Source organism: Rutilus rutilus, assembly GCF_951802725.1.
Source record: "Rutilus rutilus genome assembly, chromosome: 19".
Classification (NCBI taxonomy): Eukaryota; Metazoa; Chordata; class Actinopteri; order Cypriniformes; family Leuciscidae; genus Rutilus; species Rutilus rutilus.
In genome coordinates, this window is record NC_140232.1 from 27191124 (window position 1) to 27213179 (window position 22056).

At 39.5% G+C, this 22056-nt stretch overlaps 2 protein-coding genes across 2 annotated transcripts in view; both read left to right on the forward strand.

Moving 5' to 3' along the window:
• agbl4 (AGBL carboxypeptidase 4) overlaps window positions 1-22056 on the forward strand; it is a 347216-nt gene that overhangs the window by 247484 nt on the left and 77676 nt on the right. The window lies entirely within an intron of this gene.
• On the forward strand, window positions 1516-12116 carry bend5 (BEN domain containing 5). Its single transcript, XM_084389588.1, has 6 exons — window positions 1516-1818; window positions 3365-3486; window positions 5521-5893; window positions 8734-8888; window positions 10919-11132; window positions 11535-12116. Exons 1-6 carry the CDS (start codon window positions 1650-1652, stop codon window positions 11729-11731), a joined length of 1230 nt encoding a protein of 409 aa, XP_084245714.1. The 5' UTR covers window positions 1516-1649; the 3' UTR covers window positions 11732-12116.

Consider the following 22056-nt stretch of genomic DNA (forward strand, 5'->3'; position numbering starts at 1 on the left):
CCAACCCTGATCAAACACACCTAGCTGTGAGTTTCTAGTGATCCTGAAGACATTGATTAGCTTGCTCAGGTGTGTTTGATCAGGGTTGGAGTTAAACTGTGCAGGACAGTGGCCCTCCAGGACCGAGTTTGAGAAACCCTGGTGTAAACGCTCATGTGGTCGAATGCATTCAAACAGCCACAAAAGACCACCTACTCTCAGCCTATTGATTTAATGCGTAAACATGAGAAGAGCGCTAGCCAGACGGGATTTAAACTTTGTCAGCTGGAGACCAAAGTTTGGTTTGAAAACGAAAAACATACCAAGCACAATGTTCTCTTAGCATTCCTGATTTCTAACACACACTCACAGCATTTAGCGTAGTCTTGCGGCTGCCAGAGCAGAAACGAAACTGCTACTCGTGTTTTTCTGTTTTTTTTTTTGTTTTTTTTCTGTTCATATGTAAATTGTGTGAGCTTATTTTGAGCCAAAGATCTGAAAAAGCCCATACATTTACCCGCCCATAGACCCTCCTCTTGAAGAAATCAGGACAGAAGTGGTCAAAAGTGGACAAAAGAGGTGGATTAAAACACCAGGTGTAAACGGGAATGCATCTCCCTCATCTACTTGTGATCTGATCGACCAAAACGCATCTTATTACCAGGTGTAAACAGAGCCTTTGATAAATGACCAATTTATGAATTTGTCTGTAAAGTGACTCTAAATGAAAAAACAACAACTTTATACTGGAAACCTGTTTGCTAACAGTCATAAATTCATTATGTAAAGGCACACTATGCAGTTTCCAGGTTTCTCAAACAGCGACCCCCAGAGTTACTGTGGAGTACTTGTATGTAATGTTACTGTCATAAATACCACTCACGCAGAACCGTCGTTTTCTTTTCCTTGACTCTTCCGACCACGCTTTCTTAGTTTTTTTCGTCGACTCTGCCATGATTCACGTCTGAAATGCGTGCTGGTGTCTTCCATAGAGGCTGCTTCATATGTTGTTGATGTATGTGACGTCATGCCGTAAAGCAAGTCGTGATTCTCGCGAGATTTGTCAAACCTGCATTGCTGGTTTTGCCAGTGGCGTGATTCGCCCTACTACGAGTTCGTTTACCATCAAAATGATTTCGAAGCTGTTATATTATGGTACAAATCTTGCATAGTGTGCCTTTAACATGCTTATACAACAACAGCTGTGCACTCTTATACATTTGTATTGTAATAACTACAAAACTCCATCTGGAGTTAAAATATACTAAAATATTTTATTAATAATCATTTACTATCTTGTTTTATAATATAATATCACTGTAATGATTATTAATAATAGTAATAAAAAACAACTTATTTTATAAAGATCTATTATTGGTAAAATTGTATGTATTTTTCATGTATTTTCTTTTTTTAAATAATTAAGAGCAAACGACACTTCGAACCCCCCAAAATAAACCTCTCATCACATCTGTTTTGATTAGTACAGTCTGTAGCGACCAGGCTCTGCATTTCCTCAACTGATGCGCACCAGCCAGACTAAAGCAGTCGATCGCAGAGGCCTCCCCACTGTCTCCCCCCTCTTTGTGTTTATATATGTTTTTTTAAATATTTTTTGAGGGAAACTGTCAAGCCCTATCCCAAAGAACAGGGACCAAAGAGCAAAAATAATGTACGCTTTCGTGCGTTTCTTGGAGGACGACATGTGCTACGCGTTACCTGTGTCAGACGTGAAAGATTTCCAGCCTGTGCACAAAAGAGATTTTGATGATCAGAAGGTGTATGTGGTGCTGAGAGGCGCAGGCCATCCTGCCAAAGCACACATCCTCGCCCTGGCAGGTGAGTTCTGTTCTTCTCTTCCTTTTAACTATAATAATAATCTTCATACATAACAGTGACACGCATGACGAAAATGCTTGAAATGTCTTGCAACTTTGATATGAATCATATTTGCATGTGCATGAACCTCTTATCTGTTTAGCTTTATATTATATGTATGGCGTATGATGAAAAGTTATCATACAAATCATAATTTTTATTTCACATGAGTTGCATGAACATCCTTTAACACGCATGTATTGTCATTGTGTTGTTGAGAGATCAGAACACTAATGCTATATAGCCTGAGTGTTTTGATGTGAAAAATGGATATAGACGGAGAAGATGTCATAGGTTTGATATCTTGTTGATGATTCTGGTGTTTTTAGCTCATCGTGATTGCGGGGTTTGTGTAATAGAGAGATATAATCGTGTCTGTGTTTGACAAGCACGACCATCTAAATATTAACTAAGGGAAAGGCGCGTCGAAAATGTCTGAATAAGTTCATGAAAGTAGAAACGAAAGATAAGAGGGTTTTAAAGGCAGAGAAAGAGGCTCAGGATGCTAAGCGATTGTTAGCTTGCTGCTAACGCTTCCTTCATTTATCTCCGAGGCATAAGAGCTTAACAGCGAATAAAAGCATCATCATCACAACACTAACAATCTATCTGAACTGATAAACGTTAGGAAAAGCAGACACGATAGCCAGAAAGTTCTGTATTTCAACGTTTTGTCGTGTTTAGCCCAAGCTGCTAGGTTACTGTCATCACATTAGCTAGCCAGGGATGGGTTATTATTTTATGTCGTTTTTTACTTTCACGCCCTTCAGGTTGCTTGAAACCTTATGCCAGAAAGGTATACTGTTAAATTATAACTTGTCATCATATTATGTGGGTTTTAAATCAGTGCTGGTGGCAGATCTGTTATCATGTGACACTTCCTACTTGAGCTCAAGCAGACAGTGAAATCCTCCAGCCACTTTCACTCCTGTCACTCTTCAAAGACTAGTTAGATACATTACTAATCTACATGTGTGGCTTAACCTGCTCTTACAACCCTGATCTCGTTAGGGCCAGAAGTCTGCCGTCCAGCACAGCTTTTAAATCAGTCTGCAATCTGTTGTGGCCGACCTTGAGGCTCATGTGCCATACCTGGCCAATGTAAAACTTTTAATATGTAGTTATTAACAATCGAGATCTTATGTTGATGATTTTCCACTTGGCATGATAAGGGGCTAGGTATGCACATTTATATGGTCCGTCTTCTCCAAGCGGCCTTGGTTTCTTGACACTGCATCACACGCTGACAACTGTGACGACCCCGCCTGTCAAAATCATATTGATGCTGCAGTCAACGTCGCTTTGCAATGTTAAACGCTCCATTAATAGTTTATTGCAACAATAGCTAGTCATCTGTGTCATTACAAGGTTACTGGGAAACTTCTCCACCAAACTCATAAAATGTTTCTCTTGCTGATGTGTCCTTGTTTTAACCATATCATCATTTTAGATTACAGAGATGAAATATTATTTGCGCCTCTGATGCATTTCCCCTCCTCTTTTTCAGAAAGCATTGAGGAATTTGAGCACAGTATTATGCAAAAGAAGATGAAAATACCCAAGATGTCGAACAGGAACACAGTGGAGAATCACTTTGGCGAGGAGAGAATGCCCCTAAGACATAAAAAGGTTGGTCTAGCCATTTTTAAGATTTGGAGACATTTGCAAGCTTTCTGTTACTGGTCTGGATTTGTAGATGGGGAACATGTGGACAGATTGGGAATGGCTCAACAGGGATTTTCTGCTGATTTTAAGAGTATGATTTATAGCCTACTCTGCAAACAAAACAAGAAAAACATTTTAGAACATGTTTTGACGCTTATGGAATTTGTCCTGACATTTCAAGTGTTTCAAGCCAGTTTTGTTTAATCTTGCAGTTTTAGCAAGAGACCAGAAAGGCCATTTCTTTCTTCGCTGGGCTTGTTGTGTATTTTTAGTGTCCTGACTTTTTAATTGTGCAACCCAACCAGTTTTGTGTGCTCTTGCAGTTCATACCTTAATTACTTAGTTCGACCTTGGTGTTTTAATATAATCTGAGTTGGTGTGTAGGTTTCATTTCACAGTTTAGCCATTGAGCCAGTTTAGCCCTGTTACAGTGGCATTAAATATGAAATTATGAGTTTTTTTTTTTTTTTTTTTTTGGCCCATTAGTGATAGTTTTGATAGTTTTTGAATTAAAAAGTTGTCATTATTGTGTATATTGATGCAGCTGCTCTTCCAGCCATGCTTTAAAAGGGAAGTCACGCTAGACATAGTGTTCTTCCATTCATACCCATGTGAATGCAAGAATATGAGTAGGGTTTTGTGTACCAAAGGTTGAGTTTGGTGAACTCTGTCCTACACATTTGGATATTGGCAACAGATTTAATCTAAACATCAAAGTTTGACCTCAGCACTTCATACAAAAAAATGCAAACTTCAAAACATCCAAAATGAAAATAATCTATAGCAGACATCCCATCTTTCAAAAACTAATTTCTGGGAGATGGCACTGGGAGATAATATATATATTTATTACATGGCTTGGTTGAATTCTAATGTAGAATGCGGTCTGTTATTTCTTGATAACAGACCGCTGCTAAGTATAACACACCGTTGCCATGAAAAACAGAGCGTTGCTATGGGCGCAGGATTCTAACCATAAAGACGGAACGGACTATTTTCTTTAGTGGAAGCAATACAATCATTTTTAAATCAATAAACTCCTTTTTAAATCATTATTTTGTGTCAAATTATTGATTTATTTGGTAGGTAGCCATGTAGTAAGCGGGATAATGTAGAGCGAGGCGGCTGTTGTATTCGCTATAACAACCGCCTCGCTCTACATTATCCCTTACATATAAAGGTAATATAAATACGCTTTAGAATCAATAGATAAAGCTATAAAATGACTACATGTGAGGTTAAAAGTTAAATTCTCTCAATACCTTTATCAACTGTATAAACTAACTTTACTTGCACTGATATAGCAAGACTTTTTCTTTTAGTTGTCCTCTTTCATAGACAGCTATTTTTTCTTCTTGCTGTGTAAATTTGTTTAAATTCTTAATATTTTTTTTTCATCTCGTAATATTCTGCAGAAGAGAGTAGTGAATCGCGCTGCTTCTCTGGCGAGAAATGAATCGCAGTTTCTCTCTTTCTCAGCGTGTGATTGGCTGTTCGCTACTGATGTCACACCTAAACTCAGGATCAAAGCCTGAGTTGACAGAAAGTTGATGATCAGCATCATGGTACCAACAAAGCCTGGTTGGATTGGTTTGGTTTTGTCAACTCAAAACTAATCCTGTAACCCTGAGTTTGTTCAACTACCATCATGGTACAGGCCCCAGGTCTAATGCATCTTGGCTGACCACTTGTGATCGGTTAACCAAAAATGCATCTTAATACCAGGTGGGAACAGTCCTTACTCCCGGACCTTCTGGGAGAGGTGGGATGTCTGATATAGTAATAATATATAGAAAATAATACAATAATGACATGACCTCTTTCAAAGTATGACCACCCTTTAGCACACCTTACTGTATTTTGTGATCCGGAAGATCATTATTAGATGTTTGATGGGGTTGGAACTTAACTCTGGAGGAAGGTAGATGTCCAAAAGCAAGAAAATGATTTACATGTACACTATTTGCACTGGTCAAGATGCTCAATCTTGTGATGCAGGTCCAGTCACAGGAACAGCAGCGGGCCAGTTCCAACTCCTCAAAGAGCCTGGCTGCGGTGGTGGCGCGGCTGGAGAGGAACGCAGTCAACTCGTGCACGGAGGGAGAGGAGCTGGACAGACTCACCACAGAGGAAGAGGAAGAGCAGGACGAGGCCGTGGTGCCCCGTGTCCTGTACGAGGAGCTGGTGCACAGCTACAGGCAGCAGGAGGAAGAAATGAGACGCCTGCAGCAGGAACTGGAGCGCACACGCAGACAGCTGCTACAGCAGGCCAAAAAGCTGAAGGAGTACGGCAGTCTGCTGACCGAAGTCAAGGAGCTCCGGGATTTCAACCGACGCCTGCAGGACGTCCTGCTCATGAGGCTTGGCAGCGGTAAGATTTGCATGAATCGTAGATATAGGGCGATTTGACCAACTTAAGGCCTGTTCACACCACTGATGCAACTAAACAATATGCACCAAAACTGTTCATCAGATCAAATTTTTACTGTTCTCTGAATCATAGAAATTCATTCTTTTGATTAAAGCCTTGTCGTGCATCTGTATTGAAAACTCAGACTGTGTTTGAATAGGCCTTAACATGGATTTTCTTATTAGCGGCTACAGACATGGCTCATCCAATCAATTTAAAGTCTTAAATATCTGTTTTATAGTGCTTGCCATACAACGTAATGTTACCTTGTAAATGTATGGGTTTTTTTTTTAAGAACTTTGAAGAGCTTTTTTTTTTTTCTCATTACTACGAAAGCAGCAATGGCTAGTCAGCGTTTAGTGGGCTATTAGTGAGTGAAGTATTTAGTTTCCACTTAAATTAAGATTGAATATCTTCAGACAGCAATTTAAAGGGATAGTTTACTCCAAAATGAAAATTTTGTCATTATTTACCCTCAAGTTTTTCCAAACCTGTATGAGTTCCTTTCTTCTGTTGAACACAAAAGAAGATATTTTAAAAAATGGTAACCAGACAGATCACAGCACCTTTTGACTTCCATAGTAGGAAAAAAATACTATGGAACAGTGATGAGGGTAAGTAAAGGATGAGGGTAAGTAAAGGATGACAAATTTGTCATTTTTGGGTGAACTATCCCTTTAAATATGTTCTTGTATAATTTTTAGGGCTGTCAGTCAATTAAAATGTTCATCCTTTGATTAATGTGATAATTATTTAGCATATCAAGTACTTAATTAATATTCAGCTTATCAGGTAATTAATTATGTCATGTAATTGTTATTAATGAATCAAATTAATCACACACATCAATATTTGCTGAGAAAAAACCCCCAAATGAAGATATTTCAAATACTAGTGGATGTAAACATTGAATAGACATTACAAAAAAAGTGACTTTATAAGTCAGTATATTGTATTATATGGTCAACACAGTTAAAGGAGTCATAACCTAGTATTACATTGGATACCTACTGCTGTATTATAGTCTTTCAGGCCCTTCTAAAAAAGAAAAGTGGAAAAAAAATAAACACAGACCTACTTTTACCCTTATTTCTGAAGGCATTATTGTCTCGCGAGATCAGTGCGATGTTTTGGCTGTCGTGGACGCTCATTTTAATAATGCAAATGAGGGGCACGTTGATTGGTTGAAGGAAGGAGGGGGGTTGACACGCAGGTAACTTCAGCATCATTATAAACTGACATCATGGCGCAAGTGGTGAATGAACCCGACTCGGCCGCGACCTACGGGATTCAACCCTACATGTTTGAGCCGGACTCTGAACCAGAGCTGGAAAGGGAAGATGTAGAGTTGTTGGATGGACGTCTACATCAAGATGTCTCTGAATGGTAAAGACAATCATTTTGACTGAGACATACATTAACATCGGTAACAAGCTAAAACGTTTGTTGCTATTTTCTCCCACATAGGTTTACCTTTTATTTAATGTCGATTACATTAACGGAGATTTCGAGGCCAACTTCGCCTGATATTGCCCCAAATTTGTAAATGATTCAGGTGTAAAATGTTTAGCGCACACACATAACGATACGCCAGTTGAAAGGGTTGTTGGGACAGCGTCATTAAAAATGAATTTCATCCACTGGTCCCTGATAGTTTCGTCCGATTTTGGGAGATAAAACACATTTACATGTTTTTTATGGCAATCAACCACAGAGCAAGTCCGGTGTGCACTCGGTTTCTCCATCTTTCTCGACTGAACTGAATGAGGGGGAGAGGGGAAGGGCAGGCTTCCTGCTGCGGTGTCCATATATGGTATATCCTACTACCTCATGACGTCAAGAGGGAGCTGAAATCAAAATCTCGTATTTGAGTGCGCGTGCACGCGCGCTGGTTTATTTACCCTGAGGTAAACAAACGCTTCACTTTTAAATATCGGCTTCCCGGCCAGTGTATAATCGTTAGTCGATCATAACATACATTGATTCTCGTGGAAAAGTGAAAATTGCAGGTTATGACTCCTTTAACACTATTTTTTTATTATTTGTATTTGGAAATGTGCTAGACTGTTTTTGGCCATTAAGTTCAAGTTCACTTTTATCTGTATAGCACATTTACAACAGCCACTAGGCTGACCAAAGTGCTTTACAGAACAATCAGATTAAAAGATAGTAAAACCTGCATTACGTTTACAGTTGTTGTTTTTTCAGCATCTCTTTGTAATTAACTGTTCTAAATTAGCATGTTAAATTGACAGCCTTAATACTTTAACATTTTTATGTGATGTTCCACATATATCAGAGCTGCAGGGACTGATTACCACTCAGATGAAGACTACAGTACAGGCTGCTTAAAGAGGACATAGTGTCCAGAGCGCTCAGGCCAGTGTTCTGGCCAGCTGGGTTACGTCTGTGTGTGTGTGTGATTGGTGGGGGAACAGACTGTGGTCTGGAGCAAGCTGGTGGAGCAGGCTGAAGATTAGACCGGCCAGGGCTCTTTAGGGTCAGACGTGCAGAGCACTGACTGCTATTAAAACTCAACAGATACATTAGAGCTTAGTGCGGCCAGCCACCAAGCCAGCTTACTGAGCTAAAATGACCCGGTTGTCTTGAGGCAAGGGAGAGCCATGTTTTAGGCAGTGCTCCAAAGAGAGGTGCCAGGACTTACTGCAGCCACACACACTCTCATTAGAGAGCAGGGAACGTCTGCCTTCAACACTTTCTCAGGATTACACTCATCTTTCTCTTGTTAAATTGTGCTTTACTTAAGAATGCTGATTAATGGTTTGCTTTGCTTCATACAGAACCGATGCATGACAATGGCACACAGACAATCAAAGCAGAGGTGGTAGAGCCGATCAGTGAACCACAGGAGACGTGTCAAGAGGAAGCCAACACTAGCTCCACCCACTCCCACTCCCCATCCCCGAGAACCGTCTACACCTTCAATGATGGAAAAGTATGTACTCCTGTGTGTTTTTACTGTCTTTTCTATTGCAACTGATTTTCATCCCAAAAATCCACGTCCATGCTCACTTTATTTCAGTCTCTTTTTATCAGCAAAGCAGCCCAGTAGTCACCACATATTTTATATATATATATATATATATATATATATAAGACTCTACTGTTCAAAGGTTTTGGGTCAGTAACACCTTTAATGCTTTTATTCAGCTAGGATGCATTAAATTATCAAAAATGACAGTAAAGACATTTATAATTTTACAAAAGATTTTTATTTAAAATAATTTCAGCATATTAGAATGTATTATGTACATTAGAATTTAATATATATTAAATAACGGTGTGTTAATTGTGATTTTCCAGTGTTATGGAAGTTGCCGTCGTTGATATTTACTTTATGAATACAGGCGTTATTTCAGGCTATCATGAAAGAAAAGGGGCTTGACTTCAGCCCTTAGTTCATACAGACACTTATCCAGCCACTCTTTTAAGCTGTTGTTTAAACAGGAATTTAATTCAGGAATTCAGCCACACAATAATTCAGTGATTTCATTGATGTTCCTCGTGTTAGTGTGATTCAGTGTTTCTTTTAATGTTTTGCAGTGGTTTGGTTTGTCTAATTGACTAGCGAAATCCCTTCTACAACCATTCCCCCGTCAGTCTCAAAGGGCCTTTTAACCAGAACGCTTGCTGTGATTTTGAGCCCTGTTAGCAGACATCGGGTCCGCATTTTACGTTCCTCCGCCTGCCTTGCATGACAGGGGGGAATTTGTGTTACATGCTGAAAGGGTTCTCAGTTCAAGCGTGAAGAACAAAAGCAAATTAGGCCCTTACACATACGCACACATATCCGGCATTAATTATTTGTACCATAGGAATTGCCCTGAGTGACAGGTAGCTGTAGAAAAGCAAATCTCCTCTAAGTTAAGAGCAGTGAAAAGCTTGTCTGCTCGACCAGGGCCTAAAGCACATTAGTTGCATTGGGGAAAAGCCGCTGGATTGGAGCCCGAAGACTGCTCAGGGTGACATAGCAGAAGGCGCATTACCTCCGCTGTTACTCACCAGCTGCCCATCAATCCACCTGATGGCTTGTTGGGCCGTGTCCTCCACAGTGTGGCTTAAAAGTCAACACTCTGGTCTGGCATCTGTCAAAACACATTACTGCATTTAATGAACCTGGACACCTCGCCGCTGAATTTATGTGGGACTCGTCTCTCGTATGTGGTGATCGGTTCCTAGATCTCCGAGGGTGGAGAAAGTATGTAGAGTCCCTTGTTGCAAGATTAAATAACTCAAAACACCAGGATCTTCACTGGTCAGAGTTCCTACCATCATGGAAAACTGGTCCAAAAAGTCTATATTTGAATATACATTTTTCTAGTTATGCTTTGCTTTAAAATATTTCATCAGCTAATTATTTCTCTTGAATAGAGTAAAACAAAGCTTGCAAACATTTGGAAAGGTCATGGAAATTCATTGGTCAAAAGTTGTTGTTTTATTTATTTATTTTAATAATGGGGATCATAAAAAAATTTAATAAAAAATTTGTTTGTGTTTTAGTAAACCCTTGTGATATAACAGATATTTACTTGTATTTAAAAATACTGATGGATTTTACAGAAATTATCCTGACATACCTTTGGTTCCTAATATCATGTGCTGCTTCTTCAATACGCATCTATAGTGTGTGTTTCTATATAACACCATTTTTATGATTAAGTTTTGTAGATTATTTTTTAAATGCTAAACATCCTACATTATCAGCAAGGTTTGTGGAAACCTATGAGCAGAACTGGTCAATATGGTACACAAATTACTGTTAACAAGCTTGAATTACACAGAATGTTGCATGTCATCCTCCATAAACAGAGTTGTTTAATTCATTGTGAAAGAAAAGCTACCATGTCTCAGACACACTTCGGGGAATAGACCACATGGCACTTAAGTGGCAGAACGTGAAAGCAAAATCTTGTCTGTGACAGTGTGTGTATGCTGCATATTTGAAGAAGAGCGTCTCTCTTGCAGGTGCACTTGGGTGGAGGGATTTGGGTGGAGGAGGAGAAGTGGCACCAGCTACAGCGGACACAGGGAGACTCGAAATTCACCAAAAACCTGGCGGTGATGATCTGGGGCACGGAAACCCTGAAGAACCGCAGCGTGACTGGCGTCGCTACGAAGAAGAAGAAAGATGCCTTGCCCAAACCACCGCTCTCACCAAGCAAGCTCAAAATCGTCCGAGGTAAACACACTACCTTTCATTAGAATGACTTTTTTTTATTATTAAAATTAAATTAAAGATTAGGTTGGAATTAGATTTCTGGTTTTGCTGATGGAAATTGTTATTGCTGCCCAAATGTTAGCTCTCAAGACCAATAACGCAGCTGAAACTAATATGGTATAAAACCTCATTTGAATAATATTAAAATCTTAATGTTTTAATAAATATATGTAACAACATTGTTAAATTATTAAAATTTGTACATGATGATATCACATAAATATGATATATTTTTCATTTATTTTCAAGTGAATATTCAAGTAAACCATCATGAATAAGGACTAAAGGAACAAATTACAAGCAAATAATTTTTTAATAAATAAATAATAATAAGCTGATTTCTGGTCTCATTTTTTGTTCCAGAGTGTCTGTACGACCGCGTGTCTCAAGAAACAGCCGACAGCGCAGAGATCACCCAGCGATTATCCAAAGTGAACAAATACATCTGCGAAAAGATCATGGATATCAACAAATCCATCAAGAACGAGGAACGGCGAGAGTCCAAGCTTCTCATCCAACAGACAGTGAAGATGGAGAACTTCCCTTATGACGGCCTGTAGGGGGCGCTGAAGTTGTCACCATAGCTCATTCTACTCCTCAAGGACTTCTGGTGGAGAAGGTGCACGTAATCACCGGCGCTGCCAATTGAGATTTCCACTGATGCCCTCCCAAGACCTCTCTGTCTTTTACTCTCGCAGACCCTGTTTTACAACCTGTCTGACAGTTTTACCTCTCTCCACACTGCCTTAGCATTCCGGTGTGCATTCTGTGAGTGAATGGGGCGGGTTTTTGTAAGCTTTGATGGGGATCTCGGGGTGAGTCTGATGTTACGCGTGATAGACAGGAGCGATCCTTTAAATCGTGTGCGAGTAAAATGTGTTTGGCACATCAGCTTGTGTTCTGTGTCAGAACATGTCCTAATGTACTAAAGAGGTTTCCCTTCAGAAGAGGTCTTCTTGTTTGCGAGGTGTCATAAATGCTGGCTTAGAGTCGGAGTCTTAAGGGGAGGTAGGTCACTTCACTGGGACCATCTGCTAAAGGTACTTAACATAAAGAGTTGCACTTTTAAACAGGGTCACACCCTGCGTCGTCTTAATGAACGATTGATTTAATTAATCAATCTAGGCCTAATTGCTCCCGTTAATTGCTTTCCTGAGATGACTACTGATGGTCTGTTCTTGTTTTTGATGGTGGTTAGGGGTGGAGAGGTCGCATGTAGTCAGTGATCCTGGAAGACGGATTAGCAGTGTTTCTTTGGAATTCAGTCCCATCCAGGAGAATAAATATTTGTTAAAAGTTCAATTTAGACTATTTACGGTCACCAGTATGCTTATTGTTTTCGCTTTAGGCGAAATATGCTGCCTTCATGTTCTGTGGGGAAATTCCTGCGCGCTCGGAAGTCATAATTACGATGACATGTTTTTAAGGGATTTATACTACGGTTCAAAGGTTTAAGGTCGGTAAGTTTTTTATGTTTTTGAAAGAAGTCTCTTATGCTCACCAAGGTTGCAGTTATTTGATCAAAAATGCATGTGAAATTTTATTACAATTTTAAATAACTTTTCTATTTTAATATATTTTAACTTCGAATTTATTCCCGTGATGGAATAGAATGTTCAAAAGAACAGCATTTATTTGAAATATAAATCTTTTGTAACATTGTAAATGTCTTTACTGTCACTTTTGATTCATTTAATGCATCCTTGTTGAATATAAGAATTAATTTCTTGAAGAAATCCGGCCATAAACTTTTCAACAGCAGTGTATATTTGAACAAAATGCATCGTCGGGTAAAATGTGGGGCCCAAAATAGTTGTTCTGATTCAACACCGAAGAGAGTATTTTAATGTCATATGTTTAAGCATAGTTGAATTCTTATTCTTTGTACAAAGTTCACAACAGTACAGTAAAAATGCCGTAAAGTATAAAATAAGATTCTTGTAAACAACAAAAGCACATCCAAGTTGATTTCAGTGAACTTGATGGACTAGCCATGGGACAAGAGTTATTGTATTATCGGGTCTACAGAGATGGAGACCACCTAAGACCTTTTACCAGCCGTAAATTGCACTTGGGACGGAGGGTAAGTGGAAATCAGAGCTGGGCTGCAGGGCCTTCTTCCAGCTGGCAATCATTGGGAACTGTGTTCTCCGTTTTATAGCAAGCTGTGATTGTAATATGAGCTGATATTGCTTTAACTGCACTTTGGTGTGTGAGTGTGGAGAGATGCCAGGTGCCGTGTGCGGACGTGGGGTAAAACTGTCAGCGGTGCTCGGGCGGGGGGGGGGTTACACGTTAGCCTCATTCCTCTGGTCACACCAACAGCAGAGTCTCTGCTCCAGCCCACCTGTAGAGGGCGCACTCATCGGGGGGGAGAAATAAGATATCGTGACAACTTACAACGAGCCATGCCATCCACACTTTAGTCCTTTGTCTCCCCTTGTCGTCTTTATTTTCATCACAAACAGTTTATGCGGCTTGTCGGCGTTACAAAAGAAAGAAAAATGAGCCTTTTGCAGATTTGGGTTCTTGACTGTGATGCCATATCGCTTACTGTGAATTAACCACAGATCTGCCACGCAAAAGCCTCCCCCGTTTTTTTTTTGTTTTGTTTTTTTAAACCGAGTACATTTATTAGTGGGGAGAAAATTTCAGTGTACATTTGGAATATATTCTCATGTTTTTGAACATTTCATTGTTTGCATCCAGGCTGCACCTTATCTCACTAAGCTTCTGGTTCAGAATCGAGTCAGACAATGTTGCAATTCTGTCTTTATCTTTGCTGGTTCATACTGTATGTAGTTTATAATCATTTCTACTTTTACAGTGTATATGTGACGTTTCGCTATTAATGTAGATCCTGGGTAATCACATTTCTAAAAGAATGCAGGGCTCTTCGCGAATACATCATCTCTAATGACCAGAAACCCATATCTCAAATTGATACTAACATGGATTTTATACCGCAGGTATCTCAATGCTTCAAGAACTTCAATTTATGAATTTCACCTCACTGTGAGTCATTTGTTACAGACTATCATTTCATTTGGAGTCATTTCCGTCGAGAGGCAGTCGTTGCCCTCCTTTCCGTTCTGAGGAAGTCATTGTCCATCTTCGACAACGTAGCACTTTAATCCTAAGGAGAAAAAAAAAAAAGGTATAAAAATTCATCAATGTTGGCTGTTGTGATTTACTCAAGCCAATTAAAAAAAGTCAACATAAACATTTACAACAAAGCTTGTGAAAAGAGATTCACAAGAAAACATAAATCAGCTATCAGTTTTCTGCCACTCAGTAGGAGTTTAACAGACATTTGTTTCTCATTCTTTCGAGCCTATGAAAGCGATTCCTTTTTTTCTTTCTTACAGCGATGTACCTCCAATATGTCAAGGTAATTATGTGAGAGGACAGATTGTAATAAGGTTCTTTTGTTCCACTGAATGTCTTTCTCTTCTTTGTTTTTTTTTTTCCTGTAGATATTTCCTGTATTGTGTGATATGTATTGCCACACTTTTTGAATATTTGATGTTCCCTAATGAGCGTACGTACTGTGCGGGTATACTGGAAAATGACAGCTTTAGGTGCGTTGAGGTTGAATGAAAGCCAAACTTTATCATCTGTCCATGTGGTCATACTTTTTGTGTGGAGATTTGCTAGTGGGATCGTTGCCTTGAAAAAGACTCCAGCGTTATGTATTGCTTTCTTGCTTTGTTTTTGTCTCGCAGCTGCGGCGAGACTGAATTCGTTCAGATCCGAGGAAAATTAAAAAATTTACGTTTCTTCAGTTGCCAGATCAAACCAGTGAATCCCATCAGGGAAAATTTGACTTTTAAATACAATCATGTACAGTATTTATAGGCTAAAAGGCTACAAAAGCCTCTTTTCTCTTCTGGGAGACTGTGGTGAGGCTGGTGCCTATGCTTTTCAGTGGCTGTGTAATAGCGGTGCTTAGCTTTGAGCTGGTCTGTGCCTCTGGAAAATGGTGAGTCCGGTGCAAAGCGCATGAGGGATCAACATATCATCTGAGTTGTTCTTGGCATATTGTCCAGGAGTCGTTTTGTCATGGCGAATGAGTTTCATCCAATCTGAATGTGTGTTGGTGTGTGTAGGTTTGTGTTGTTCTGTTGAAAATAAGCCAAAGTGGAATCTCAGCAACGGACAGTTTGTGATCAGTCTTATAAATATGAACTTGCACAAAAACGTCCCCTGCTAAGTTTTTCCACAGTTACCTAAGCTAAACGAACAGGAAAGTAGGCGGAATATATATTTTATTTTTACTGAAAAAAGACAACCTCATTGTCTGATTTATGTTGTTTTCTGTTCCGTATCAAGAGCATTAAGCTTTAGATGGATATGGCTATATTGTTCAGATTGAAACGCGTTTAATCGTTTATTTCTTCATTCCTTTATGATGCCAAAAAAAAAGAAAAACTAGAATGACATTCTTCGGGGAGAAAATAGTTAATTGCTCCGGCCTGCTTCACTAACCTACGTGCTGAGATTGTCAATCAAATGCTGAGGACCCGCCCACATGTCACAGCAATTCCGAAAACTGCCCAGTAATCCGCTATCGCAAGAACAGCAACTTTCTGTTGCGGTTTCACTTTTTTCATGGTTACATTTACAATAAAGGTCCCTACTCAGAGTCACTCTTATATAACAAACAATATTCTCAGCTCTACTAGTGAAAAAAGAAAGAAAAAAGTATTTTTGATAAAACACGAGTTCAGGTTATTCTTAGTCTGAAAACAAGCTTGTAGAGTCACAGTCCTACCTCATTCCCGATCATCGTCTGTGTTCCAGGACAGTCTCGCTATCCTCATACCTCATTCAGAGATATAAATCAGTCTATATGGTGTAGATTAATTTCAGATGTTGTGTTTTACTCCCTTACCAACTGTGTCGATGTCTCTGTGGCAGTAGAAAGCGTTTTTTTTTTTTTTCTTGCAGTAATTTTTATCCCATTGATGGTGCTACAGCAGGCGTGGGTTGTCTATTCTGTGTTAATTACCTCAGATGGTGCTAATTTTTCTACTTTTCTTGAGGTCGTTCCGCTTTGCATGGATACAACTGGTTAATGTTAATTTTATAGCAGCAGGAATTTTGGGATAAAAACAAAGCATCGGATAAACTCTTAGGAATTGCATTCAGCACACGTCGTAAAGATTTAGTTTTTAATATTTCAAATAAGACATACCTCTCTAACTAATTACCTCACATACTCTGTTCCAATTTAACAGAATATTAAATAGCGTGCACGCAGGATCTATCCGTGGCCATATAACCTTGTCTTTATCGTACAATACAAACCTGATGCTGGAGTAAGAAACCTGATAATCCAAACCATCTACCTAAATCATACTGGGCAGTTGACTCTCACAGCAATGCGGTCCTCAGCAGTTAATGTGAAAGTCAATCCCACTGTAGAATTACAGTGCAACTAACATGGTAGTCTTACATTTGATGGTGGTGATATTGTGCAGTATGTGAACTGTAGAGGGTTTTCTTAACTTACCAAAGTGGGTCCCTCCCAAAGAAACTTTGTTGTTGTCATTAAGAACTGTTTGAAAACAAAGTGTCTGATTTGCATTTTAGTTCAGCAAAAAAACATCTTAAGAAATACGGGTGTGTCGAGCGACTGGCGCTCAGCAGAACGTAAATTAGTCCGTCCACAAAAATCCAATCAGACGCTTTTTTTCTGTGAAATGATATATCAATGCGGACAGTTGATCCATTTAGAGTGTGTACTGTGAGAGCTTTTGCTAGCGAACACTTTCCAGTCAAGACGTTTTTGATGATTCTGTGTCACGTGAAGCTCAACTGACCTCAAGACCAGACAATGAGTTCAGAAATTGATAGTATTGCGTTTAAATCTGATTTTCATTTCACATTGTCTTTGTCATGTCTTTGTCATCTCTTCATTCTTGCTGCTGAATAAATATCTAGAAACCTCTCTCTCTCTCTCTATATATATATGATATCTCTCTATGATATATATATATATATATATATCAAATATTGTCTGGAAAGTCGTTGATGGAGAATGTTGGATGAAATAACTGTGAACATGCTCTCTTTCAGGTCTGCGTTTGTGGGTGGTTGTGGGTATTTTCTTTTGATATGGTCACGTACTGGTTAGTATTGGTTTTACCATGGAGTCAGTGAGAGCTGCTTTCAGCGGGATCTTCCTGCTCACAACAGTCCCTGTTCCCCATACGTTAGGTCTGCTTTACTTGCACACTGATCAAGCCTAAGCCTGGACTAAAAAGGCCTGACCCGGCTTAATTTCGGCTAAACTCGGCCTCACTGCAGCTTGTGTCCGACTCCACGGGGACTCAAACAGAGAACAAGGCTAAAAAGGCAATGGAAAGCGAAATCAAATGTTCTATGTGAACCAGTTGCACCCTTTACCTATGCGCAGCTGGTTTCGCCGGTTAACATCAGTCGTGTGTGCGTTTATGCGCGTGTGTGCTGCAGTCTCTTGTTCAATGTACAGATCAACAGAATAAATTCAGACTTTTATTCTACAAACAAACCGTCAGTGTGAGCTGTTTTCTTTTTCACTAAAAAACAAACCGGTTGTCTTGAATTGATTGAAATAATTCAAAACAACTGGACAAGTTTTTCTCAGTAATTCACTTCATTCTAAGAAAATAAGAGTGTTAAACGTCAGCAGCCGGCACTGTTTGCTATCTATATGAAGTGTATAATCTGGATTCTGGAAGATCAGCCAGCCCCATCCTGTGTCCTTGACTTGATTGGACACAGACACGCACATTCACAGGAGGGATGTGATGTTTGTGTTTGATGTGTGGGGTTGAGGTGAGAGAGACTGCGAATGGGTTCAGGATTAAAAGCAAGATTGATCTGAGTGTCAAAGAAAGATAAGAACACTGGCCTGTCTGAGTTATTGAGGAGGTGTGACATTGATATCAGACCACACACATGCTCAGAAGTTCAGGTTGCACTGAGCTCTTGTAATAAATGTGAACGTCAAAAACCTATTCTAATATTAAATGAGCAATTACACCTAGATGATGGAGTTGGAATCGCCAGCTTGCTGGAAACTTTTCCCCTTTCCTGTTTTCCCAGGATCTCAAAGATCTTTCATAGATCCTTAAAACGCTTTCGACTGAACAGACTAGCAATTATCTGTCATGGAGATAACAGTCTGTAGTCTTCCTTTAGTATTTAACGCTTCCACTGCTCTCTCGCTCTCGACTCTTTTCAAACTGCTAAGCACTTTTCTGCCAAATGTTATTGCCTACCTATGCAGTCTCTCTCTCTCTCATTCTCTGTATTTCTCGCTCGCTCCATCAGCCCAAGGGGACTGCTGAATGTCATTAAAAATAACAGTATCCACATGACTGTAATATTTTGCAGTGGTGTTATTGGCAGAGAGATGATTTAGTGTAGTAATGATGGATTGAGCTGGGCGTCAGGGCCGGCACATGCAGGGACGTGTGTTCACTGCAGAGAGAATCGCTCTATTTCATTGCATTGGATTTTTCACCCTCTAGAAGAAAAAGTACAGAAAACTCTCAGTGTGTTTTCAAGTCTGTTTATCTGTAGGTTAGATTTGAGACGAGGGTTTTTCAGCTACTCAGTAGACGGTGGACAGGGAGTTATGGGAAGAGAAATGGGATTGAGACGTGGCATGCTGGTCACACTTTAGATTATGGTACAATTCTCACTATTAACTACTACTTTTGCCTCAATAAACCTTAGAATTACTGCTTATTAATAGTTAAGTGTAGGTATTTGGTAGGATTAGGAATGTATGTGCTTTATAAGTACTAATAAACAGCCAATATCATAATATTCATCTTAATAAACCACTAGTTAACAGTGAGAATTGAATCCTAATCTAAAGTGTTACCGACATGCCTTATTCAAACACTTACCAGTTGTATTTTTATTAACATTTTTGTACTTTGTACAACTTCAAGTTATTTAAGTTTTTCTTATTTATTTCTGCTTCATTTCAATTATACAATTTTAGTAGTACACTGTTTTTAACATCTCTTACTTGATTCGTCGTTTGATCCAGCTTTAAATATTTCAAAGCGTCATACCCAAAATTGGATTCAAATTGCAAAATGACTTTTCTAACCAAAATGATAAGATGCCAATGACTAAATTAAACACAATGAGGTTATGTGACAACACTGAAACAAAGAGTTTGTTCCATATTGCATATTGTTTTACATACCATTTAAAAGCAGTATACATCCTATACTGTGTAGAATACAATTGGCATTATGTTAGTTTTCCGTACCGCTCGTAGCTAATGAAGAGATCTATTATTAAATCTCTGCTGATCCCTAATGCTGAATTTCCCAGACATCCCTGGGTGAGTAGCTGGGAAGTGGACGATGAGATGAGGGAGGGAGATAGTACGAAGAAAGATGAGGGAGGGGCCTACGAGAGACATCTGTGATTGGCACTTGTGAAATGTGCTTGTTGTCACATCACCGAAAACCCCGATGACCCTGAGCGCTATTTTATTGTATCCAGCCGCGGTGACAGCGGACCAGGGATGGGCGGCAGATGCGTGCTGCTGGGCGGGGGGTTCTTTAATCAGGGCCCGCTTCCAAGACGACGTCCATCACGTCTTTCATTGATATGCTGTCACAGAGGCACTGCCGTCAGCAGCAGGGCTTCACACATCATCCTTTACCTGCAGCTCAGCACTCCACTCGTCATCCTTTAGCAGCGGGAGCGTGCGATTGGGCGGCCGGTGGGACAAACGCTGTCACCGAAGGGGGGCTGGAGTGATGGAAGCAGCATGGAATAGGAAATGTGTGGAGATGAATAGAACTTTTGCGCTGCTGTTTAGAATTTCACAAGTGATGACAAAAAACCGGTGAGCTTTGCAAGAGGAGCAGTGCGATGTTTGCGTCCAAACCAACAGAGCATTTAATACAATGAAGCATATGGAAGAATATCAGTGACAGTTCACAACTTCACACTTGCGCACACACACACTCACACTCCCTCGTTCCTGCTTTTTGATTTACATGAACATAAAAGCCTAGAGGGAATGAAATGTAGTTTTTCAGTTGAAAGACCCAGTAAAACGTGTCCTCGTCTGCTTGACGGTTTCAGCACCCCAAAACCAAAATTCCCTCAAACGCTTGGAATGATCAATGGTTTTTTTATTTTAATTTTATTTATTTTTCTTCACTAGAGTGAATGTGTAGCAGTAGCGTATTACATTTTCAGTTTATTTGCTGTTCCTTTGGTTGTTTTGTGTTTTTTTCCCCTCTGATTTTTAGAGGAAGGTCATACATTCCTCTGTAAATGCTATTAACCTATGCAGACCGCAGCTTCATAGCACAGAAAGGAATCAATGGACGAGATCTTGCTTTAGGTAAATTGTTTTTTATGGCTGTGATATATTGATGCATGGACATTGATTCGGCCCAGCCCTCGACCTGAAAAATGTTGAACAATGCTTCAGAAAGGGAAGAAGAAGAGACAAGGACAAATCACACTCTGATCTTCCTTTTCAATGGGCAATAAGGCCTTTCTGTGAATTTTTTTTGTTGTTTTTTGTTTTGTCTGTTGATGAGAAATGGACTTTGCTTTAATGCATTCTGCCTTTAGTTTTTAAACTTCTTAAAGGGACAGTTGATAATTTAGCCAAAAGGAAATCTAGACATTATTTACTCACATTCATGTAGTTTCTAACCCATATGACTTTATTTCTGATTTTTTCAATGTAGTGTGTTCCAAACACTCTAAAATGACAAAAAAAAAAAAAAAAAAAACATCATGAAAAAATTACTCATCTTCTAGATCTTCTGAAGCAAAATATATTTTTGTGTGAGGAACAGGCCAAAATTTAAGTCTCTAAAATCTCAATATCTGTCTGAGCTATCCATGGCATGCTCATGAGTGATGTCTATTTTTTTGTGAATTAATCGTTCATACGAGTTTGATCTTTTCGAAGAAACCAGTTCATTCAGTTCACAATATCGGGTCTATATGATTCCCTGATGAATCTTTTTCTGAGCTATTTCTCTTGCTGAATCAATGGTCCGGTCACAGTAGTTGTATAGACTACTTTTAAAATAAGTCGTTTTTCATCCTGTTTGAAGCTTGCATGTGTTCTTACCCATTTGGGTATACATGAGGTTTGGTTCGACATGAGGGTGAGTACATTTTAGGGTAAAATTATATATATATATATATAAAAAAAAAAAAAAGTCAGTTTACTCAAACTGTGGTTTAGCGATTTCTTTTTTAATACGATTTTTTTTTTCTGAGATGCATGTGCATGTTTGCATACAGAAAAAAAAAACATCACAAAAAAGGAGTGCTCTTATTTTTAGCAACCCACAGCAACATTGGCTCAACAAATGGTGCGAGATTGGGGCGGCCTATCTGTTAACTAATGGCATGCAAGGGGGAAACCTAATCGAAACACTTAATATATTTGCAATTTCACTTGCCGACGACGAAATTACACATTTCACCTTTTAGCACGCCAATAATAGAAAGTCTATTTAAAAGTCTTATTCCAGACAATGCTCATCTCCCGAAAGCATAGAGTGCAATATCTGTAGTCAATGATTCAGAAGGCCTGTTGCACTTGTTACCGGTTCTACTCGACCCGCTCAGAGCGGGATTCGAACTGGGTCTCCAGTCTAACAAGGACAGACGCAGCCATTAGAGCACCTCTTGAGGCCAGGGGAATGAGGTTTAACCCGCACAGCTCTTACTGTCCTACGTCCATTACACTCACTCCTCTAAACCTAAATCCGTGACGTCACCTGTAGGTTTCTAAAGAGCATTTTTGAAGCCTAAAAGTGGGCAGGGCCAGCCATCGCCGCCTTGGCAGCTCGTCACTCCCGGATAACAGGAAATGGCCAAACAAGCG